Source organism: Haplochromis burtoni, unplaced genomic scaffold, assembly GCF_018398535.1.
Source record: "Haplochromis burtoni strain Fernald_Lab_line unplaced genomic scaffold, NCSU_Asbu1 Contig_90, whole genome shotgun sequence".
NCBI classification, from domain to species: domain Eukaryota; kingdom Metazoa; phylum Chordata; class Actinopteri; order Cichliformes; family Cichlidae; genus Haplochromis; species Haplochromis burtoni.
The window spans coordinates 712,692-736,748 of NW_024582451.1; the positions used below are offsets into that span (position 1 = coordinate 712,692).

Sequence of the window (24,057 nt, forward strand, 5' to 3'; positions counted from 1 at the left end):
CCCTGCAGTCGCCATGGCTTGGAGATAAAAGACCAGATTATTCTACTTGGCATCCATTAGATTGTCTGAATATCGTCCAGTTTAAATCTGACCCAGAACTACTTTCCTTGATCTTCCTTTCTTCCTTTCCACCTCGCACCCCTCTCTCTCTCTCTCCTTTGTTCTCTTTCCTCTCTTTGGTGCGGGATGAGAGAGGGATATGTGTGCCAGCCCAGAGAAGGAGCTTACAGACTGAGGTTTTTTGAAAATGAACGCCCTACTGTGGTTAACTTCCTGTGAGAGTAGCCGAGCCCCCTCACTCACTGAACTTCAAAGCTTGCATACTACACTTTGTAAAGATAATGTAAGCGGCACTGTTGTCTTGTGGCTCCCTCTGTGGATTTACCTTCGTGTTATACTTTGCCTATATTTTTGCAACGTGATTGTTTTATGTTCACTTTTACCTGCACGCTGCCTCAGATGTCTCATTTGTTGAAGATTTTCTTTACGTGAATACTAAGCTGATGTATGTTTGTACACTCCCTGTTTTGCTCGAGTCTGTCTTCTGCTCTTTTAGTAACCAGACAGTTTGAGATTGGCAGGATAAGCACTTTGTTTTTTGGACATGGCCACGTGGGCAACTGGGAGCTGCCTGGCACCCTCTCTGAGGGTGTGTACTGTGGAGAATTCATCTTGATGAGAGCTCCTATTGTGTGTCACAGCTCCTCTGCTATCTCACTTTCTGTCAGGCTGCCTCTCTTTTTCCTCTAAGGCCAGCACCCTTTGTATAAGTGGCAGCATACAGTAAACAAAATAGAAATAGACCTTTTCTCACAGCTAATATTTTGATTTGATTCGATGACAGAAAAACATGCCACACTGGGCTTTGATCGTCACGTCCTGCGGGCACCTCTGGTCCGAACTTGTCAAAAATTTCAAAAAATCTCATTTTCAGTTTGGGCAGATGGAGTAGCTCTCTAAATGGAAAAAGATGGAAAAAGAAATCCACCTGAAAAGAAATCGATTGTGGATGTTTATTGTCATTTTGACTACTCTTGAGTATGTGTGATTGTAGATTGTGCTAGAGGAAGGCTGTGTCCTAGATCAGGGCTGAAGAGATTTCTTTTTTGCATTGTTGCAGATGTCCACTAGATGAAGGTACTTTGCAGATATTTAGCTGAATAGCAGAGGGGACTGTAGCATCTCCATGCAGGTCCCTTTTCAGTACTGCCAAGGGCACATGAGTCTAAAAACTCGGCTGTGGATCAATGTGCTAGGATACCCTGGTCTAATGAATCACATTTTCCTTTACTTTATTTCAATAGCCAGGTGCGTGTGCAATTATTTACTTGGGTAGCATGATGCACTGCAGGAAAAAAGCAAGCCAACAGAGGCATTGCATTGTTCTGGGCAATATTGTACTGGGAAACCTTGGCTTCTGGCATTCATGTGGACACTGTTTTGACATTTAGCACTCAGCTGCACATTACACACATCCCTTCATGGCAGTGATGTTGCCTGTGGGTATTGATCTCATTGAGCAAGATAATCTGCCCTGTCACGTTGGGAAAAATGTTTGGAAATAGTTTGAAAACCATCTCATGGTTTAAATTGATATGATCGAGCATCTGGAAGATGTGGTAGAAAAACCACCAAAACCTAGAGGCCTCCAGGGATCTGCTGCTGTGGTCTTGGTGTATTTTACCACAATGACACCATTGGAGGTTTTTCGTAGTGCTTCAGTGGGATGTGTTGGTGGCACAAGAGACCCAGAGAAAGGTGATGTTACAAACACCGTCTTTATGTACAGTTAAGTATATCTATGATATGGTTTGTATGCTCCATTATGCCCATTTATACATTTTGGACCTTGTGCTTCCAAGTAGAAAAGACCATTTTTTTCTGCTTTTCATGATTTGGTGACAGATAAGTAGTGAACCAAAGGGGAGGAGAGTGAAGCAAAAGAGCAGCAATCTCACAGAGAGAGAGCAGATGTGTACAATCAGGCCTTTAGTAGTGAAGTACAATTGGAGCCTCACCTTTGGAGAGATGGACCCTTGTTATCGCGACATGTTGCGAGGTACGATCACACCGAGAGCTCAGCGGGATGGATCACTTTTCAAGACTGGCCGTGACTGGAACTGGCATCGGTTTATGATACATCTGAAGGTTTTGGTGTGATTAGGAGAGGAGTTATTCTCGTTTTCTTTTTATGTTCGACTGTTTTTTGTCCACGCCATTCGTTCCAATTAAATGACCAGATTTTTGGACATAGCAGCACAGCAGCACGGATATTTGAGCCACTCAAAATCCCAATTGCATTAAACCAAACCGGAGTTATGAGCATAGGGAGTTTAATTGCTGGATTTGAGTGCTTACTAGAGTGTAAGCCATATTGCTGACAGTGTGAGTTGCCACACCAATGCAAAGCCTAAAGCCCAGGGGCCAATAATAGCCAGAGAAATATTCCCTAGTGGTCCTTGGAGACATTCCAGTGTAATAAAAGAAAAGAGAAGATGCCTACTGGCCTCTGTTATATTTATTTTATGCAAAAAGTGTAGCTGGAGGAAAGCCACAGTTTAATATTCAACTGTGTCATCTATTCTTCAGTTTGATATTTAAACTTCCTCTGTGGATGTCTGGAAAGTAAAGAGCAGCTTAAACCGCACAGATTAATCAATGAAATGCATGCCTGTTCATATTTCCTCTGAATGAGCTGGCAGCAAACCCGTAAATCTTTGCAAGTGATTTAATCAGAGTTTGGAGCTGTGGAAATGGTGTTATTAGGGTGATCATTATGAGTTTTGTTTCCCTCGCTGCTGCAACTCAAACATGTATAGCCAGTGAGCCAGTAATAGCTAACAAAAAATGGCCTTTGCATAATCGAGCATTAAAAAGATGTCCTCTGGTGTCCCTGTCAGAAGTGTTTGCTGGATATCTGACTGTGTGAAGCCAAATTAAAAGTCAATTTTCTCTTCTATCATTATTTTATTTAATCATTTTTAGAGGCCTGAAGGGGTAAAACTATACATGATGGTACATAAGAAACTAGCAGAAAGACAAATATGGCTAAACACATCTTGTTCTTCTTGTTTTGGCTGCTCTCTTTACGTGTTGCCACAGTGGATCATCTGCCCCCCTCACTCTCTTCCATCGCACGAAGGCTCTGCATGTCCTCTTTCACTACATCCATGAATCTTTTTATGGTCTTCCTCTCTTAGTCCTGCCTGACAAATTGTTCCAAATTCAGCTTCCTTTGCCCAATATATCAACTGTCCCTCTGCATGTCAGCCTAACCTCTTTAAACCTGTCTACAAAACTGCTCAACCTCAGCTGTTCCTCTGATATACTCGTTTCTTAATCATGTCTATCCTGGTCACTCCCAAAGAAACTCTTGGCATTTTCATCTTGAGCGCCTCCAGCTCCACATCTCCACCCACTCCACCCTGCGTGGACTCTCTCCTCCTCCTCTAGTGTGTACTGTCCATTGCTTTGGATGGTTGACCCCAGGTCATTGAACTCATCCACCCACACTACTTCTGCTCTTTGCAGTTTCACTGTTACACCTGTCTCGCTCTCATTCACACACATGTACTCTGCCTTGCCTCTACTGGCTTTCATTCCTCTTCTCTCCAGCACATACCTCCACCTCATCTGTTCCCTGCTCTCACAACGGAAAACGGTGTCGTCCGTGAACGTCATACTCCGCTGACCAAACACGATTAACAAATAGACTTGTGTGTATCATAGAAGTAATTAATGAATAAATAAAAACGCAGAAATAAATAATGAAAAACAGTTAAGCGTTAAATGCATTTATCAGACACAGATACCAGCTATTTTCTGATTAAAGCTTCTGAAGTGTGAAGATTGGTTGTTTTTTCTCTTTTTTCCCCTCAGTTTACATCTAAGCCGTTTGGACTCTGTCCCAAGGGATTGGATGTAGGGATTTCTTAGGATTTACACATTCATTAAAGATTCATTAAATTATTCAGAGAAAAGGGAAGACGCCCTCATGTTAGTCATATTATATGTTGTATATTTAAGGTTGCCAGGCAACCCAGGTTGGTGTTTATGGTTTAGTTTCTCTAGGTCATCCCTTACATTTAGTTTAGAGTAACTACTGCAGACATGCTCTTCTACAGTAATTGTATTTGCTTCTGTTACAATGTGGCTAATAGCTGACATTTCTGAATGGGTCCTGCCTGCTTCCTCCACTCACTTAATAAAACAGCAAGCCTGGAGTGAGGTTGGGGGAGATGTACTGACTACAGGATGGAATAGTGAGCAGAGAAGTCATCCTTTAACTTTACCTCGAGATTCATTTCTCAGCCTCTGTGTTGGGGCTCGCTGCTGGCTGCTGCTCTTTAGCTGATACTGCACTGTGGCTCTCCTGAGAAGGAAAAAGCAAAGAGAGCTAAGAAATTTTTGCTAAGAAGAGATCAATAAAATATCACTTCAAAGCAGAAATCTATAACTTTCTGCATGGTCAAATTACATCAGGAATAACCGTGTATTTAATGTTCCACTTATGACGGTGTTAAACCCTGTTGTTGGCATGCAGTGTAAATGTCATGATCGGGCAACGTCAACACAAATGTATTAATTAGTGAAATGATTAAGTCAGTTGAAAGCTTTGACATTTCAGCGTTTGTAGAGTTACAGACTCGACAGTGTCCCCGAGCGGTTTCCAGCGTTTACTTTGAAAATTATCAAACTCTCGATATGTCAGAATCTTAGTTGTGTATATTTGTAGATTTTTAAAATGGACTGTTAAGCTTTCCGTAAAGTTAAACTAAAACAAGCAAACGTAAAGGCAAAAGTAGAAACATCAAATGAACTGGGAGGCGGTTACTATAGAAATGAGGAAATATGAAAAGGTAATATTTTTCTATCTCTCAGAGACCACTGTGGACAGAGGAAGTGGAGGAAACTAGTGGATGACTCCCAGTCGTCTAATAGTAATAGAAGTGAGCTGCATCGTATGCCACTTCCCATAAACTGGCTCAGCACTTGTTTCTCCCCTGGTCCTCCATTTTGGATCGAAACATTGTAAACGGGGCCGTTAATTGCAGCATTAACTCAATCAGTGACGACTCGCAGGAGATATTGTGTGTGGGTGTGTGTGTTCACGTCTCATGGTTGTCTGTGTCCATTGTGTGCATATGTGCATGCGCAAGTAATGAGTTTTGGTGCTGAGGTACGGAGAAAATCAGCAGAGTCTAGCTAGGCCCTGCCAGGGGACTTGATTGGAGGAGTGTTGTCGGTGCTAAACAGACGATTGGTGAATGCCATTTAAGTCACGCCATTTTGTGCTTCGATAGTTTATCCTCCCGATGAGGCTGACGGTGATTACCTCGGAGAGATTGTGTTTTTTAAGGCAATCAGTGAGGATGTCGCGCTGACCTCATCTTTACTGACAAAAGTTTGCAACTTTGATCAAAATACAGTGCGTCTCTCAGAAACACAATACATGCACTGCAAGCTTCTATTATATATTATATTCCAAACCAAAACTCATAAAACATTGTGGACACCTGCATCGCACTATTAATTAGATATATACTTACTGGTCACTTTATTAGGTATAACAGTTCAACTGCTCACTGCAGCAACTCAGTTCATTTAAGGATGTGATCAAGACGACCTGCTGTAGCATCAGAATGAGGAGGAAAGTTGATTTAAGTGACTTTAAGCATATCATAATTCTTTGTGCCAGATGAGCTGGTCTGAGTATTTCAGGAACTGCTGATCTGCTGGGATTTTCCCACACAACCCTATCTAAGGTTTACAGAGAATGATCTGAAAAAGAGAAAATGTCCAGCGAGCAGCGGCTCTCTGGGAGAAAATACCTCCTTGTTGCCAGAGGTCATAGGAGAATGGTTAGAGTGCTTCGAGCCGATAGGAAGGCAATAGTAGCACAAATAACTACTCATTACAACCAAGGTATACAGGAATGGGTCTCTGGGCGCACAACATGTTGAACCTTGGAGCAGAATGGCTACAGCGGTAGAAGACCACACCGGGTGCCACTCCTGCTAAAAACAGGAAGCTCAGGCTACAATTCACACAGGCGTATCAAATAAACAATAGAAGATTGAAAAACAACCTGGCCTGAGCCCGAGTCTAGATCTCTGCTGCCACATTTGGATCGTAGGCTCAGAATTTGGTGTAAGCAACATGAAAGGATGGCTCCATCCTGTATTGTGACACAGACTGGTTGTGGTGTAATTGTGTGGGGAATGTTTTCTTGGCACACTTTGGTCCTTTTAGTGCTAATTGAGCATATTTTAAAGCCCACAGTGTACCTGAGTATTGTTGCTGACTGTGTGCATCCCCTTATTACCACAGTGTTCTCATCCTCTGTTGGCTGCTTTCAGCAGGATAACCTGACATGTCACAAAGCTCAAATCATCTCAAACTAGTTTCTTGAACATGTCAGTGAGTTCACTGAATTCAAATGGCATTCACAGTCATCAGATCTCAATCCAGCAGAGCACCTTAGAGATGTGATCGAAAAGGAGATTTGCATGTTGTATGCGCAGCTGAGTAATTAAGGCATGTCTGAATGAAAAAGGTGCTAACGAGGTGTACCTAATAGAGTGTTGGGTGAGTGTAGATTACTTGCTGTGTAAAATGTCGGTAGTTTATGCAAAGCTCAGTACTTTAAATTAAAGCATAGTGAGACTGCTGTCTTTGACAGAGGACGGCTCTGTTCATAATTGCTTTGTAGATGTTCAAGCACATAAATCATGGAGGAGTCGAGGATTCCCAAGATCAAAATAATTGTATCTAGGAAGAAAATCTGGCCACAAAAAACAAGGCTATGGGAGATTTGCAGAATAATGAAAGAATTTTGCTTTAAAACTATTATTTGGCTTTCATGTATCATCAATATTATTGTATAAAACTGAGCCTGTAACAGCTGTTGAACTGTGTATTTTCAAAGGATGATACTGGTGTAATTTATACTCAGCAGTACCTATCTGCAATAATGCCTATGCAACCCACAAGTGCTTCATTCTACAATCAAACGCTATTACTGCCTTTTCCACTGCAGGGTTGGACTGCATTTGTGAAAAGCAACAACTTGTCTCTTCCAGCTGTTTTTAATGGATTTTTGAAAACAGTAGAGCCTCCGGCAGTAATGTAAGGCGAACCTGTGGCAGAACAAACACTACCAACTTCTGTGAATGTGGAGAATACCGTAGTGGGTTTAGACATTTCATATCCATTCATGTCAGTCGACAAATAAAAATAAACAAATACAAATGCACCAGGATTATTTTTCCTTGAAAGCCAGCAGCGTCTGTGCTTCTGCTTTCTCTTTGATGTAATCTGGCAAAAATTATTACACAGAAAAAAAAAAGTGACTGAGCTCTTGGATCCGTTCTAGTTTCGAGCTTGGGAAAGCAAAACAAAAATAAATGTCACCACTCGTGTAGAAAGCAAGGGAAATAAAATTTTACAAGTGTTGGACAAGTTATTTGAAAACTGGAAAAATTACATTAATAGCTACTCAGCAGCAAAGGTCACTGTATTTTTCTTAATCTGTTATAGATACACAGACAGACAGATGCAAAGGAGTAGGAAGAAGCCCACTATTTAATAAATAGTCATCACCTTTTGTCTTTGTGTCATTGTTTAAAACCTTCTTTACTGTTTACTACACTTACACACACACACAAACACACACAGTAGCACGCCAACAGATATCCATATACACACATAGATGGGTCACAGCACCTGATCAAAGCCCTTCTTCCTTCCTGTACCTCTGAAAAACCGTATATTTTTAAACTGGGTCAGGCTTGGACATTCCTTCAGCTCATCATTCAGTCTGTTCCACAGTTTCGCTCCACATAGAGAGATGCAAAAACTGGATCAATGAATTTTAATGTTTTTGATTTTAAGAATAGTGAATTCGTATGATCTCTGTAATCAGTATTATGGATTATCCTTAGAGGCCTTTTTTGCTATATAGATAAAAATGGTTGGGAAACAGTGAAACCAGTGAATGAAGAGAATGTGGAGTTTTTTGTGGTCCACAAATGGTTTTGCTTTTACTAAGTACGAAAATCCTTCTTGAAACTTTATTCTCTCTAAGTTTTATATAAGATTTCATAATAATATGACCTTCCATGGAGTCACCACAGTGGATGGATCCGCATGTTTTATCTGACACAGATTTAACATCGATGCACTTTCTTGAAGTAACTCTTCCATTTATCTAGACTTGAGAACCACACCAGGAGTACATTAGCTATTTCTTTCTTTTTTGTTTTATGTGTGTGCGTGCGTGTGTGTGTGTCCGTGTTGAAAGTTGAATGTGTAAAACACCATGTAGGCACATGTCAGCTATTTTAAAATTATTTTTTAATGCTAACTAAATATCATGTTGTTCAGTTTAACTCAGTGTAAAATGTCAGACTTCAGATGCAGCTTATTCAGCAGCTTATTCTGATGTCAGAAATGGAGAAAATCCTCAATACAGTCATTTCGAGATGACAGCACCAGTTATCTGCGGTTCATTCTTTTTGTTTGAGAGAGTCCCTATATCATTAGAAAGCCGAACTGAAGGGTTACATCAAAGCTCAGTATTAAATGAATGAGGAATATCTTAAATTGTGAATCGTGTAAATCCAAAACTGCAACTGGAAAAAAGCAGAAAACGTCCCCTTTAACAAGCGGCACAAAATCTGGATGGATTAACTGACTGTCCAGCAGTTAGCCTAGCCTCAGTGACCACACACAGCTCTCCAGAAGTCCCAACCTCCTGCTCACAGTTCTTACACTCTCCAAATTGGAACAAAGCTGAGCGCCTCCTGAATGGACACGTACCTTGTTAACAAGCCAGTGCAGGAGGTGCACTTCCTCTTTTTTGGTAAAGGCTAGCCGCCTTCCACTTTTGACAAGCCCCCTCATCAATTTACCACAGCCTGCCCACAGACAGGAAAAAACTTCCAATAAGGCTGTGAGCAAGCCTACAATGTGTCAAAGTAACAGTGTTACTGAAAATTTAATGTGTAATTAGTGTAACTTTATACAGGCAAAGAAATTGCACTACTGTAATTCGTAATCCCTTACTGCCCCAAGCTGCTGATATATGATTGTTTAGGATTTCTTTTACATTTTACTGCAGCAGTTGTGGATTTCCTGTGGCTGTGCTAAATGCACCGTTTTTGTGCACTGTATGTTTGTAAGTGTCTCATGCTGTAGCGCTACCTCACCATTGTTATTTATTACTGGCAGTATTCTCCTAAGGCTCTTTTTAGCACAGACGTGAAAGGTGCAATGGTGCTATCTTTGTCTCATTCTTCCTGTCTTCTTCTTTCTCTCTTTTAACCCCCCCACATTCCTCTCTCACTCTCTCGATCTCTCCCCTGCTATTTTCCTCCCCTGGCAGTCTTCACCAGCTTGTGCTGCTTATACTAACTAGCTGTGCACTCCCACTCATAGGAAAATGGTGATGAGACAGCAAAACCACCGCAGACACAATGCACAGTGGAAAGGGAGGAAACGACTTGGATAAAGGGTGCAGGGAAGGAGAGACAACAGGCGAATGAGATCCATCAGTCTTTTTTATGCACTTTTACCACATATATGTCCATCCCCAGAGGGTGCTGTGTCTCTGTCTAGGCCACTGCCTCCATCTCTGTGCTTTACTCTTTGTTGTTGTCATCATTTGAAGCATTTTACCCCCCTCACCCTTCCTCTTCCTCCCCCTACCTTAAGTTATTAAATCTGTTCTCACCCCCTCTTTCCGCTTCTCTTTTCCTCTCCTCCCTCCATTCCTCTCTGGCCTGCAACCTTTTTGTCTTGTGCCACTAAATGGACTGCTTATATAACAGCATACACCTAGAGGGACTCCCCGCCTCCTCTCACCCATCAGCAAGCCTGGTCTTCTCACTTCACCCTTTTAGTCTCCTTTCCTCCTTGTTTTCTCCTCTGCCCCACCTTACCTTCTGTTTTTCCCACCGTGTCATTTTCCCCTCCCCTTCTTCCTCTCTTCTTCCCAAGCTTCCTCATTTGCTGGCCAGTTTTGGAACAAACAGTCCTCCTGCTGTGTAGCTAGGGTAGGTGCTAACCAAAACAATAAGGAGGAAAAGAACGGGGCCGCATCTTCATGCAAGTGCTGAAATGAGTCATCGAAAAGCGGAAAGCAGATCAGCCGCTATTTGGATAAAGTTATTAAAGTAATACATCAGGAAAAACGCTCAAAGCAAAAACTTTATGAAATAGTAATGGTCATTTTTCGCTGCCGTTTTACAGGCTGAATAATCATTGGATTCTTCTAAACATTATTAATGATGAAACTTATCCTTGCATTTAAATTTGTCCAGCTTTTACATTCAAGCTACATGGAAAGGGACAATAAGACATTGCTGTACATTTAAGAAGACTCTTGAGCCGTTTTGCATATTTTAAAAAATGTATCTCTCCAACCTGCAAATGCTCAAGAACAAATGCTTTTGCAGACTAGTTTGCTGCATTTGCTGCACTGTCTCAGCAGTATCCAGTGGCCTTTCATCCATGAATATGATAGAGCACTCAAGCACAGATGCTCTCTCGCTGGATCTTCTTCCCTCCTTGCATTCAAGTCTTCTCACACACTTATTTTTCAGTGACGGTGAGTCCGCCTGACTTAACTTGCATCCAGGATTCTCCTGAATGCATATTTTTTATTCAGCACACCCTCTATCTTGCACTTTCATCTCATGTCTCCCTCAAATTCTCTCTATCCTACGCCCATTGCACCTCTTTATCTCTCTCTACCCCTCCATTCTCCTCACCATCTCAACCTTCCTCCCTTCCTCCACCACACAAACCCCCTCTCTAAATATAGTCCCTTTGAAGCATAGCTGTGTTGTCTCTTCCCGCAACACTGCAAGACAAAAGTCTGTCATCTCACATCTAAGCAGTGGGGATAGAAAGCACAGATAAGATTGATGGCCCAAAAAGAACACTGGTTAAGAGAATTGATATTCATCTGCCTCAGCATGTGTGTATACATGAAGAAAAGGGGAGAAAACGGAGGAGAAAATATTATCAGAGTGGGCGAGAGGATCCAGAAAAAGTGATCCGCACAGTAATAAAGTGATAGAGAAGGGTCTGACATTTCTGATCTTCATTTTGGGATTGAATGAAAAATATCTCTGGGTGCCTGACCCAGTAACGCATGCACGTGTGCATGTTAGTGTGATCCTCTCAGCAGCAGTGTGTGCATGTGTTGGCATAATGTATGCACAGTGAGGAGTGGTTATGAGAGTGTTAAAGTGTGCTTTCTTTTGTGAAGCAGATAATGTGTAAGAAAGAGAAGCCAACCAACAGGAAACAAATAATAATGGTGCAGAGAATATGAAGGGTGATCTTTGCCCATATAATACAGCACAATACCACCACCTAATGGTTAGTATGAGTCATTGCGGGCACTTGGCGTGGGTTACACATCGCTGCAACTTAGGACAATTCCCATCTCATCAGCTCACCTGCAGGAGCCCTTCTAATGACTTCTACTTTGTCTAATTACAGATTGTGTAATTTACATAATAAGTATACTTAGCATTACAAACAGTGTTGGTAACAGCATGGTGGCAGTGTGGGACATTATTACATCACTCTTTAGGTTGTTCAGTTCAGTTCCTCTGTTTTAAATCGACTGAAGGGTTACTGTACAAGACACACACACACACACACACACACATATATTTATATATATTCTTAACCTCAGAGTGGATTTCATTTATGCTAAAAGGGGACATTGTTCCATCATGTGTACTGTGTAGACCGAGTCCCCTGCAGCCAGAGCATACATCGCCGCTGACAGAATCTCCTTCCACCTCATTGACCTGGCCCGAAGCTGGCTCTGGGGAAAAGACAGGAGTACAGATTATGATTCTCAGCACGATTCCCTGGAATTGCCACCGGGCATTTGGTGGGAAAATGTGTGTTTTTATATGCAGAGGGAGGAGAAAGATGTAATAGTTCAAGGTTTGAAGAAAACGCTGAGGGGATTAACTCTCTTTAAGCCCTCATTGCATTACATTTGTGTTAACTATACTGTTGAAATTGTTAACCAGCTGCTCAGTTAGTTATGAAGCAGAAATTAACTGACAGCTATTAGTCCGGTAAAATCTTTGCTGCTTTGTTTTGCATCGTTGCATTTCCAGAGTGTTGATCATAAAAACTTTTTTTCATCTCGTGGTGGTATTTTTCACTGCGATTAGGTTTTATTTACTGAACAGCTACTTGACATTTCTGGGGAATATGTTCATTTGCTTTCTGGCTGAATATTAAATGAGAAAATTGATACCAGTGTAATAGACTTCATCTACAAGCTCTGCGAAAGCTCACTTATCCAAAAACGAGTTTTTCTTTTCCAGGGAAATGTGTGCAGGCTGGTTTTTGGCTAAAAAGAAAATGTTACCTAGACTGTGATTTGCAAATGTTGAGCTATTCCTTTAACAGATAGTGAAGGAGGTTTAGAGAGGTTCCATAGTCACTTACCCACATTTCTTTCTGCCTTTTTTGAATGCATTTATCTTATTTCTGTCTTTGTTTTTATGTCAGCCTCCGAAGGGAGGGATACACGGTGCAAGTCAGTGTCAACGACTACCTGGACATCTACTGCCCGCACTACAACACCAGTCAGCGTGGGACGCTAGAGCGTGTCGTAGCAGAGCAGTACATCCTCTACATGGTCGACTACCACGGCTATCGCACCTGCAACACCCAGAAGGGCTCCAAGCGTTGGGAGTGCAACCGGCCCCATGCGCCCCATGCGCCCATCAAATTCTCAGAGAAGTTCCAGCGTTACAGCGCCTTCTCCCTGGGCTACGAGTTCAACGTGGGCAAGGAGTACTACTACATCTGTGAGTCAGACCTGCGAACACCTGCACGAAAGACTGAGGGTGCTGCACATTCACTGTTTTGATCTAAGATTATAATGAGGAGCTTTTCCTCAGCTGCTGCCACGCACATGTACTGATGGTACGTGGGTGTTGCTAATAGATTCTAAGTTCAGCTGAGGACGGGCTGTTGCTCAGTTGCAGCTCTGCCGTTTACACAGCCGGCTGCTGGGGATCGTGCGGCCTGCAGAGGGCACAAGTTTGACATGTGTTGTGTGTGTTTGCTCTCTGTTTTAGCCACGCCCACGCACCACCACCACGGTCACAGCTGCCTGAGACTGAGAGTATTCGTCTGCTGCTCCACTGGTGAGACCAGAAAAATCTGCCTTAGTCTTAGTATACGTCTCCTCCGCTCATTTTATACTATTTCCTCTCTTTCTGTGTCACTTCATTTGCCCTCACCTCCTATCTGTTTGTATCTCACAAACACAGAGAGAAACTGAGACAAAGACACACACATACACACACATACACAGAAAAACTAAGATCTGACAGTCCTGTCTCAGAGAGAGGCTTTTCTGCCTCGTGCTGTCTTGGCAGGGTTTTGATGATGGCGTATTTTACCTCGAAGCAGTGCTTTGAGACGGATGGCTTAATGTTATTGTCTGTCTCTGTGCTATTACAGTAATGTGCTGTCTCTCTCTGCAAGTGACACGCACAAAAGATGTAAAAGAGAAAAAAATAGATTGAATTGCATGATCCAGCTCTCTGCCCTCCTCTTCCTCTGTCACTCCCCATACCTCTCTCCCGCAGCTCTCTTGACCACCCCCTCCTTCTCCTTCTCTGACTATCTCTTCTTTCTCTGTCTTGCTCTCCGAAGCCTGCCGCACGGTGTAGTGTGTGTGTTATTTTTACCCTGGTAGCCTGCTCTCTTCCCTGCAGGCCTTTGATCAGGCAGCCCAGCGCTGAAAGCCTCCCCCTTCCCTCTAACCTTGTCAGCACTAATACATCCCACACTCAGGCCAGTGTCAGCCCCTGTGTACACATCACCTTAACACCAACCCCCCCACCCCCCATCCCACTGTCACTGCTAATCTATTGATGCGTCTACCACGCCTCTGTTTGCTTCTGTGTGTGTGTGTGTGTTTGGGTGCATCTGTGTGCGTAGGAGTGTGTAGGAGTTTGAGCACATGTGTCTACACATGGGAGAATGTCAACTGTAAACTGTTTCTTATGGCTGTGATGTGCATGCATGAGCACATTTAGCCAGTTTACCAGCTCCAACCTTTGCTTAACAAGGTCATTTAACAGCTTGCTATCAAAAAACATTTCTGGTTTCAGCTGCCTTCTTTTCATTCTGTGTGTGTGTGTGTGTGTGTGTGTCCCACCTTAAATCCTCCAAGTATTTAAGATAAGAAAGAAATGTGAATATTCATGACACATGCTTTACATCCTTGATGAGCTGCAAATTGCTACCAGCCTCTGTGCGCGTCCTCCGTTAATGCTGTTCCATCCACCTAACTCTGTATCGCAGTCACAGGCTTACACAGACAAACATATTAGCTAAAGAAAAGAGGCAGAAATACACAAAGATGAATAGACACAACCCAAACATCATTCATTCATGGTTAATTTGCCTGCGCAGACTGAGTTTAATTCCATGTCTGCACGAACACTGAATGTGATAATGAATTCTGTTCCAAATGCTTTTAATGTTTTAGTTTTCAAATGGGGATTCAAAGTCCGCGATTTCTTCATGCTTTTTCAGTGGCAGGGGTACACGGACTCCTTCATCTTCTTCTGTAACTGTGCAGAATTTAATGGTGCCTAAAATTCACTCCCCCCCTTGTTTCGCAGTGCTGTCGTTTTAATGGAGTGTCTTCTCTCCTTGTCTGTGTCTCACTCTCTCTGCCTCTGTCTCTCTGCGTTTCATTCCTTCCTCTCCTTTCGTTCCTTCTCTCTGTCTATGTGTGGCTGTGATGTGTTTCTCAGTCTCCCAGGCAGACGAGGACTCCATTCAGACTCCCGATTACACAGTCAGGCCAAACATCAAAATACACAACATTGGTGAGTGACTTTAAGTTGCCAAAAGTGAACAGGAACCAGTAGCTCCGTATTTGGTTTCTGCAAAGCGTGATTTGTGCACCAATCATTGTGAAAAAATAACCCAAATCAAGTATTTTTTAAATCTGTGGTCAGGGAAAGAAAATCCATAAGCCGTAACTGGTTGATCGGTAAAACCTCAATTTTCTGCTCTTATGATGCTCATCGTGCAATGTGGGCAAGACGGTGCACACAGCAGCTTATGGATTCCACAGTACTATCGTGCACCTGCTTTTTTATATATACACTCTAATTATCTATTTACTTATATACTACAAAAAAGGAGTGTGCCAAATTATTATTACAAATTGGGTCTTATTTTTTTCTGTTTAGTTAGCATCGTTTCTATTGGTTATGATAGCGGAATAATTGCAATAAGCGGCATGGAAGCACTGAACCAATACACCCAAAATGGAAATGGCCTCAGTACTGACCTCATTATAGCGTTCATTCATCAGTGTCTTTATAAGATTAATTGTTTCCTCTATCTGCTGCATTAATTCAGTCATGATGCTACACAGCAGTCTCTGACCTGACGTTATCGTACATGAAAATGATTTTAATGAGTTGCACACAATGAGGCATAAAGATTACAACTAAAGGTAGAACAAAGAAAAAAAAGAAGCACTGGTATTGGATTATTAAGAACTCCTGTAGTTTAAGTTGCATTTAAATGTAAGTACAACTCCCTTAATGAACAGGAAACCTCCTTACAGTTATGGTAAGTGCAGTGGCCATTGTTAATTCAAGAAGCACGAGGGATTGTCATAATGAACAATTCTGATTATTATAACATTAATAATTATAATACAATTATATGGACAAGAAGTATGGGCACATCCCATTCTGAATCCACAGATAGTAATATGGAGTTGGCTCCCTCTTGCCGCTCTAACAGCTTCCATTTTTCCTGGGAAAGCCCTCTATGAAATTTTGGAGTGTCTGTGTGAATTTTTACTCATTCATCCAGAAGAGCATTTGAGGTCAGACACCAATGTTAGACAAGACAGCCTGGCTCTCATTATTCATTGAAGTTCATCCCAAAGGTGTTAAAATGGGTTAGGGCTGAGGTAAGGGTTCTGTGCAGTCCAGTGAAGTTCTTCCACACCAGACTCGATAACTCCATGGATGCTGTTTTGCGAAACGGGAAACTGTCCCCATAAAGTATGGAAGGAAGCATGGAATTGTCTGAAATGTCTTGGGAAGCTGAAGCATTAAGATATTCTTTTACTAGAACCAAAGGCTCAGGCTAACCTAAGAAAAACAACCCTCCTCCACTTAACTTTACAACTGGCACACAAGCAGCTTTCTTTCTCTTGGTGTTTATCAAACCCAGTGTCATCCAGCAGACTTCCAGATAGAGACGGGTGAGTTGTCACTTCACAGAGCTGCTCCAGAGTCCACGGGTGATGTCCTTTACATCACGCCACCTGATGCTTGGCACGCAGCTGCTCAGCCAGGGAAAGCCATACCATGAAGTTCCCAGCGCACAGTTTATGTGCTGATATTAAAGGCAGCGGAGGTTTGGAGCTCTGCAGTTATTGAATTCACAGAGTGTTGGTGACTTTAACGCGCTATGCACCTCAGCAGTTCCGCACTTGCACACTTTGTAACTTGACATAATCTGACACTTCGCAGCCAGTCTGCATGGCACGGTGCTTCATTTATATACAACGGGACTGAACACACCTGAGTTCAAAGATTATGAGGTGTAGCCCACAATGCTTTTTTCTAGATAGTATATATAAACTTTTTGCCTTTGTTTTCTCTTGCAGTTTAGATTGGCTTTAAAACCTGTATCTAACAGATTGTATTATATTTAAAAAAAATTGATGTAGCCTCCTAGTCCGAGAAATAAAGCCAATAAGCATCTTTTCCCAAGAAATGTTTGGAGTGAATCACTGTATTTCCACCACAGTGATTATATGATGATATTTTACCCACCAAAGACGTCCCTGCGGAGGGGTTATTATTTTCTGACAGTTCAAGAACTCGGGCTTTCAGCGCTAAACATTTCTGACTGGTCAAGTAGCCTGCTTGTACCATTTTGGGCCAGTCTGTCTTATCTCACAATCATTTTCACGATATTTGGTAAAATTCAGTTTACCTACTTTAAGATATACCACAGAAGCTGTTGGGTACTGTTTGTAAACACTACATTCAATTTTGGAGCTGTGGGAGTGAGAACAAGAGCAAACAGTGGTGGTTGAGTGAGGTAGAAAACGAATGTAGAAAGGGAAGAGAGAGAGGGAGGTGTTAGCAAAAAAGTGATGAATCAGAGGCATAAAATGTTATTTTCTACACAAATAAACATTCCCACACCCAAGTAAATGTCTCAAACTTCCATTCTGGTGGGCACAGTGGTGGAGTGGGTAGCACTGTTTCCTCATAGTGAGAAGATTACCGGTGTGAACTCCAGCCGGGACTTTTCTATGTCGAGTTTTCATGATCTCCTTGTGCCTACGCAAGTTTCCTCTGTGGGTTCTGGCATTCTCCTACAGTCCAAAGACTTGCATGCTGGTTAACCAATGATTTCTAATTGGCCATGGAGGAACACAGGTCAACCAGTGCAAGGAGTAGAGGTAGTGAAGGTGAATGAGTTTATGCACCTGGGGTCAACCAGCCAAAGAAGTGGGCAGTGTACAAGAGAGCTAAAGAAGAAGAGAGTGCAGGCAGGGTGGCGTGGTTGGAGATGAGTGTAAGGGGTGCTTTGTGGACAAAGAGACAGGAAATCGACCTGGAGTTGAAGATGACAAAATGCTCATTGCCAGAGTACACCAGAGAATCAGCTCAGATTGAGCAGATTAGAGAAAAAGTTAGAGAAGCAAGGCTGAGGTGGTTTGGACATGTGCAGAGGAGGAAGAGTGGATATACTGAACAAAGGATGCTGAAGCTTCTGGGCAGGAGGAACATTCATGGATGCAGTGAAGGAGAACATTAAAAAGTGTGGTGTGACAGAGCAGCATGCAAGGGAAAGGATGAGATCGAGGCAGAGGATCCGCTGTGGCAAGGCCTAAAAGGGGGCAGCTTAAAGAAGAAAAAGCAGTTGTCCAATGATATGAGGTCGATGAAGTGCTTGAAGACTGTATAATAAAGTGCTGTATGGCTAAAATATGACATGTAGTTTAAAGCACTTTCACAGTCATTAAGACTAGAAAACAGCTGTAAAAATGTGAGTATGTTAGACTCTCCTTTTTAACAGTCATTAGTTGTATAGAAGTCTATGAGGAAAATGACTTTACTTCTCAGTTCATTTGTGGCCTCAGTAAACACTTATCGAATGAGCTCCCAGTCACTAGTTACAAGTCTTACTCACTACAGGGTGATGCTCATTTTGTAAATCACAGTCATATTTAGACCAGGATGTAATTTAGGGCGAGTCTACCTTGATGTTGACAAGTCTATATGAGTGTGTAGTGCCACTGGTTTGTCAGTGAGACCTGACTTTGAATCAAAAGCATAATCTGGGCTCCAAAGCAGGACTTTACAAACCAGTAAAGTCTGGCTGTTCCTACATTTCAACTATTAGTCTTGTTTAGTATGTTAATAATTAAAACAATACTCAGGAGTTTTGAAATCTTCAAATGTAGCAATCTATAAAACAAGGAAGAAAATACTCCCACAATGCTCGGCACGGGTGCGCACACACATGCACATTCACAAAGAAACACCATCTTTCTTCTTCTGTGCGAAATCCAAGGTCAGCAGAGGTCTTGTAAGAAATGAAAGGCCCATGTTTACCTAAGAAGAAAGCATGTCAGTGAGCAAGTCAATTGTGCAGCTGAGTGGTTACATAAACCCTCTATTTTTCTTTGTCTTTCTCCATCCCCATCTCAAACAAAAGCCTCTTGCCGGGAATCATTTAGTATGCTTGTTTCTCGGAGCTGTAGGCAGTCTGTGACGAGAGCTAAGAGAGTGTGACCTGCCTGAGATGGAAACTGAGACCAACTGAGATAGAATGAAAAGAGCTCTTGAGCCATCAGCAATGAGTACCTTCAGAAAGAGGAAAGGCAGAAAACAGAAGAGAGAGAGAAAGACTGAGGGAGAGACGGTGTGAGACAGAGAAAGTCAGACAGATAAAAGACGGGAAGGGAGGCAGTGAAAGAGAAAATGCAGCAGGAGAAAGTCTGACAGAAAGAAGGATAGATAAGGCAGAGTGAGAGAAACAGGCAGAAAAAGAGATAAAACCAGAGTGGGAGCAGAGAAGGGGGAGTGCAGAGAGAAGGGGCAGAGGAAGAAAGAAAAGCTCAGTGGTGGGCGAATTGCTCAGCAGTAACTCAGGCTCGAGCTTACGTAGAATTTAATATAAAAAAAAAAACACACGCGCACACACACGCACACTGGCAGGGAATCATAAAATATCATAGCCTACGGTGTTGTGATGCATTTTGCTGAATACATTTGGAGAAATAACAAAATCAGGACATACAGATCTATGCGCACACACTTATAACAACTCATGGCCCCGTTGGCTCAGCTGACCGCTGGACACCCACTCTGTGACTCACCCTGAGGACCAGACCCACCCACGGACTGGCTTAACGTCAACAAATCTCTCCATCTCTCCCTCACATGTGTTTAGGCCTGCCTTCATCCTCGTTCCTTTATTATTAGCTTCATTTCTACGTCACATTTTCCTTATTTAACAGAGAGTCTCTTCTGTTGCAGATCCTATCCTGCTGTTGTAGTTTTACCCACCATTTCGGCGGATGTGGTTAAAGGGCAAGTAAAAGCAAGATAAACGTACAGACTGTAAACAAATCCCCCAGGCCAGTCAAACTTACTCGGAAGGTCAAATTAAGGGCAACAATAAAAATAGGACCCAGGCTGTGCACGGTGATCATTCATCACACTTTATAATTTGTGAAAGGAAGCGCTGATACCATTTGCAGACTGCATGCAAGCAATGCTTACTAATCAGTTTTATGAAACAGCCCACTGTGGGCTTGTTTACAGTCTGTCAGAATGTCTGTTTCGCTTGCATTTTTTCCCCAATTAAAAAACATTTATGGATCTCTGCAATTAAGTGTAAAATGAGTTGATTTGCCATTTTTGTGATATTTACTTTTTAACCCCCCTGCAACTCACCTCTCATCTGCATGTAGCTGTGTTCAGCATTAATTATGGATAGCGAATCCTACAGCAAGCTGCTCGTAGTATTGTGCTACGAGAATTCAGTGTCAGTATTGCTTCTTCCTCCATGAATTAATCATAGGTTTCTAGTTTGCTATAGCAAAACCATAGCACGCTCTGTTCATCTTTCCTACTGTGACATACCTGCTCTTAAAATCTTTCCACCTGAGTGCCTGCAGCAGCAGAGGAGGTCTAAAAGCTTGAACATAAATTAGATGGTGGACAAGAAAATACAACTGAAAATGGATAATTCTCACGCATAAATTTACTTCTTTTCACCGTCTCTGTTTATATGCAGAATTTCTTCAAATCAATCATAAAATGTTGTGCAAACAAACACTTTTTTTTGCAGTCTGTCCATCATTCTAATCAAGTCTGGTAAGTTAACTGCATAAACCTTGGTGAAGTTAGCAGATGTTGTATTTTAGTAGCCACCGAACAAAAAGACACCTGGCTGCCATTTCACTCTACTGCGCTAACCAATCAAACTAAACAATTAGTGATATGGACATCGTGCTGGCAAAATTTTCAGCTGACCTGGCAGCTGAATTTTGGGTTGTTAGTAAGAGCTGACATAATGTTTTTCGTGACAAGATGAGACATATGGTGACTAAAGAGTACAGTCATCTGAAAAGGTTTTCACATGACTCTATGCAGTCATGTGAAAAACCAGCTACATCCCATGATTCAGTAGCTTGCAGAACCACCTTTAATAACAGCTGACAGTAACATGAAGTAGCTGCTTTCTTGGCCCACTCTTCCTTAAAGCATTGCTTCCCTTCATTGAGGTTTGCAGGCATTTTTTATCCACAGATCTCTTAAGATCCTACTACAATATTTCAGTCCGTTTGGCATCTATATTTTGATTGTGTCATCGCAGGACCTTCATGTTTTTGTTTTTCGGTCATTCTGTTGTAGATTTGCTGCTAACCTGTTGTACGGCTCAGTTCTGGACAAGCTTTCGTTTTCACATGAGATTCTAGAATGCTTTAATATAGAGAGGAGTTTTTGGTAAACTAAAGGACTGCAAAGTGCCCAGGTACTGTGGCTGTAAAACAAGCCCAAATCATCACCACTACACCACCGTGGTTGACAGTTGGTATGAGGTGTTTCTGCCGATATGCTCTGCTTAGTTTTCACTGAATGTGGCGCTATGTATTATGGCCAAACATCTACACTCTACACTCGTTTTTTTCATATATAACTTTGCAAAGCTGTGCAAAGCTGTGCTGCCATGTTCTTTTTAGAGAAAAAAGGACTTTCTCCTGGCAGCCCTTCCAGACAAGTTACACCTGTTTAGTCTTTTTCTAATTGTATTGTCATGAACTTTAACATTTAACATGCTCACAGAGGCCTGTAGAATCTGAGATGTAGCTCTTGGGTTTCTTGCACTTTCCTTGAGTATTGCACAGTTTGACCTTGGAGTGAGTTGGGTGGAAAGTCTACTCCTGGGAAGATTGTGGCATTGTGTTAACACACACCTGAATGCTTCAGACCTGCGAATTGCCAAAACATCTGCTTTTAAGTGTAGAGGTGCTCACACTTGCTAATGATGAGTTAATTAAGTGCATTTGATTAGTAGCACCTGGCTGCTACTTATCCTCTTAATTCCGATGGCAGTGGTAAGCCTTTCCTTAGTTTTTAGAGCATTGCACAGAACTCTGTGAAAATGCTCTTTTTCACATGACTGCAGTCTCATATGATCCTAATTTCTGCCGCTATCTTTATGTAGATACAAGGAAGATGGCATCCACAGCTGGACCTACGCACGGGACCTGGTTGAAATGCAAGTTGAAGTAGTAGATAGTCATTCAGAGGCCTGAAACCAGCCTAATAACCTCTCAACGTTTAAGTTGACGGAGTCAATGGTCAGCTTTTAGTGCACAATAACAGCAGTGCTCAATGTTAGTCAGTGAGTGCTAATTGCTCCCCCGGTTTTATTGGTAACAACAATCAGTGGACTGTTATTTAGATCGAGTGGAAGCCGTTTTAATATCCTCCACAGTATTACACCTCCCCCACTGACCTGGAGAGCTGTAGGCGTGCAAGATGGGCCCATTGCCTCATGTTGTTTATGCCTCGCTGCAAGTCTAGCATCATTGTGGCATAGCTGGCACGAGGATTTATCAGACCAGACAACCTCTTTCCACTCATCGACAGTCTACTGCTTGTGTTTCTTATCTCACTGTAAATGCCTTGAGGCGGTTCACCGTGGACAGGAGAGCTACCCTGCATGCCCATCTGTTGTTATACCCCCTTTCACACTAGACTGCACCGGATTGTGCGCTTGGAAATTGATTACTATATCCTACAATTGTACTGTGATGTTAGATGTCAAACACTGGACCTTTGATAACTTGTTATGGCCCGAGGCAGGAAGTGTTCCCCACATTCATCTTCCAATGCCGTCCTCCCTAAATAGCAAGGGTTTTGAAGAGGTGCATATTGTGTGGGGTGGTGATTGTCAAAGCTCACGGCACCCACAAACAAGTCTGTAAGAATCAGTTCACATGCACAGCAACTTTCGAGAAGAGACTGTGCAGTTGCTTATGTAAAGGTAAGGAACGTTCGGCTTTTTCTGGAGGCAAAGGATGTCTCGTCTTCTCATCTCCAACTGTACGCTGTGCCTCAGACTGTTGAAATGTTGTTAGAGAGACAATCCACATGGTGTGGCGGCCTCGCGGTGACCTGTGGGTCTTACCTGAGGCAGCGCCTTAACTTAGTGTTCCTTGTTTGTCTTCACCCTGATGCATTGCCGTGTTAATGTCAGGGTTGTGCGTCATCAGACAGATGCCTCGTGTTACTTAAGAGCAACTTTGACGTGGACAGGAGTCATGCAGTGAGAGAGGTCGCTTTACTCTCAGAGAAAACAAAAACAGAATTCCATGCATTTATCACCTGCAAGGTGATTGCCATCTCTCTCTGTTATCACCAGCTATCTAGTTTTTTTCTTGTAATTAGGTGCCTGTGCTGTTACATGTAGGTAGTTCAGACAAGAATTTAAAGTTGCAATGAAAAAGATTTTAAAAAAAAGAGAGAGAAAAACATTTTGCCTGTTCAATTTTGTGCTTTTGTAACTGAAGCCAGTTTAATTTTATGGAAGACTGGAGCTTTATATCACAAAATAATATAAAAGAGAGGGGACTTTAATTGATAACCATACTGGTTTTGTTGTCTGTCAGCCAAAGCTTGTCAAATAAATATCTTTCTTCTACCAAAGCAGACATGTTGCATTAAACTACTTTTCATATAAGGTCAAATCCGTGTATCATATATATATAATGCCCATGTCTTTACTCGTATTAGTATTTCAGATACTGTTAATGTTTTAATCTTGTGCAAAAGTCTGTTATTATACAAAAAAATCAGTGACAACGAGTTTTGAAATTTTGAGTTCAGCTCTTCATCAGTGTGTACAAAGGCTCTCAGGAGACAGGTACAACAACGAGCCTCTACAGCCATCTGTAAAACACGGTTGAAGCTCTGTCATGATTTGGTAATACATTTCAGCCAGTGGTGTTCAAGATCCTGTCAAAACTGATGGAGTTATAAACACAGAAAAGTATCATCAGATTTTGATACCATAAAATTTGCAATACCATCTGGAAAGCATCTGATTGCCAACAGCTTTATTTTTCAGCATGACAATGATCCCAAACACACTGCCAATCCAGTTAAAAGCAAGAATGGCTTGGCCTCCCCAGAGCCTGAACTTCAATATTATTGAATCAACGTAGGATCATCTTGACAGAAAACAGAAAAAACGCAACCAACATCCAAGTTTTAAATGTCCTTCAAAAAGCCTGGAGAACTATTCCTGAAGACTACAATTTTCAATTAAATTCAATTTGATTTATTTACCTCAAGCCCCTTTTATATTTTTTAAGACCCTACAATAATACAAAGAAATGAAAGAAAACCGTAACGATCATGTGACACTCTGTGGGAAGGAAAAACTTCTTTTTAACCCAAAGAAATCCCCAGCATAGCCAGG

The 24,057-nt window shown here is 42.0% G+C and overlaps 1 protein-coding gene across 2 annotated transcripts in view; it reads left to right on the plus strand.

Annotated features, from left to right (window-relative positions):
- efna3a (ephrin-A3a) overlaps positions 1–24,057 on the plus strand; it is a 74,229-nt gene that overhangs the window by 45,610 nt on the left and 4,562 nt on the right. The window contains exons 2-4 of one of the 2 annotated variants that reach the window (XM_005927600.2): positions 12,550–12,851; positions 13,125–13,193; positions 14,820–14,894. In XM_005927600.2, the coding sequence (XP_005927662.1) occupies positions 12,550–12,851; positions 13,125–13,193; positions 14,820–14,894 (446 nt within the window). The remainder of the gene's footprint in view (positions 1–12,549; positions 12,852–13,124; positions 13,194–14,819; positions 14,895–24,057) is intronic. The other variant, XM_042222654.1, reaches the window with a different exon arrangement.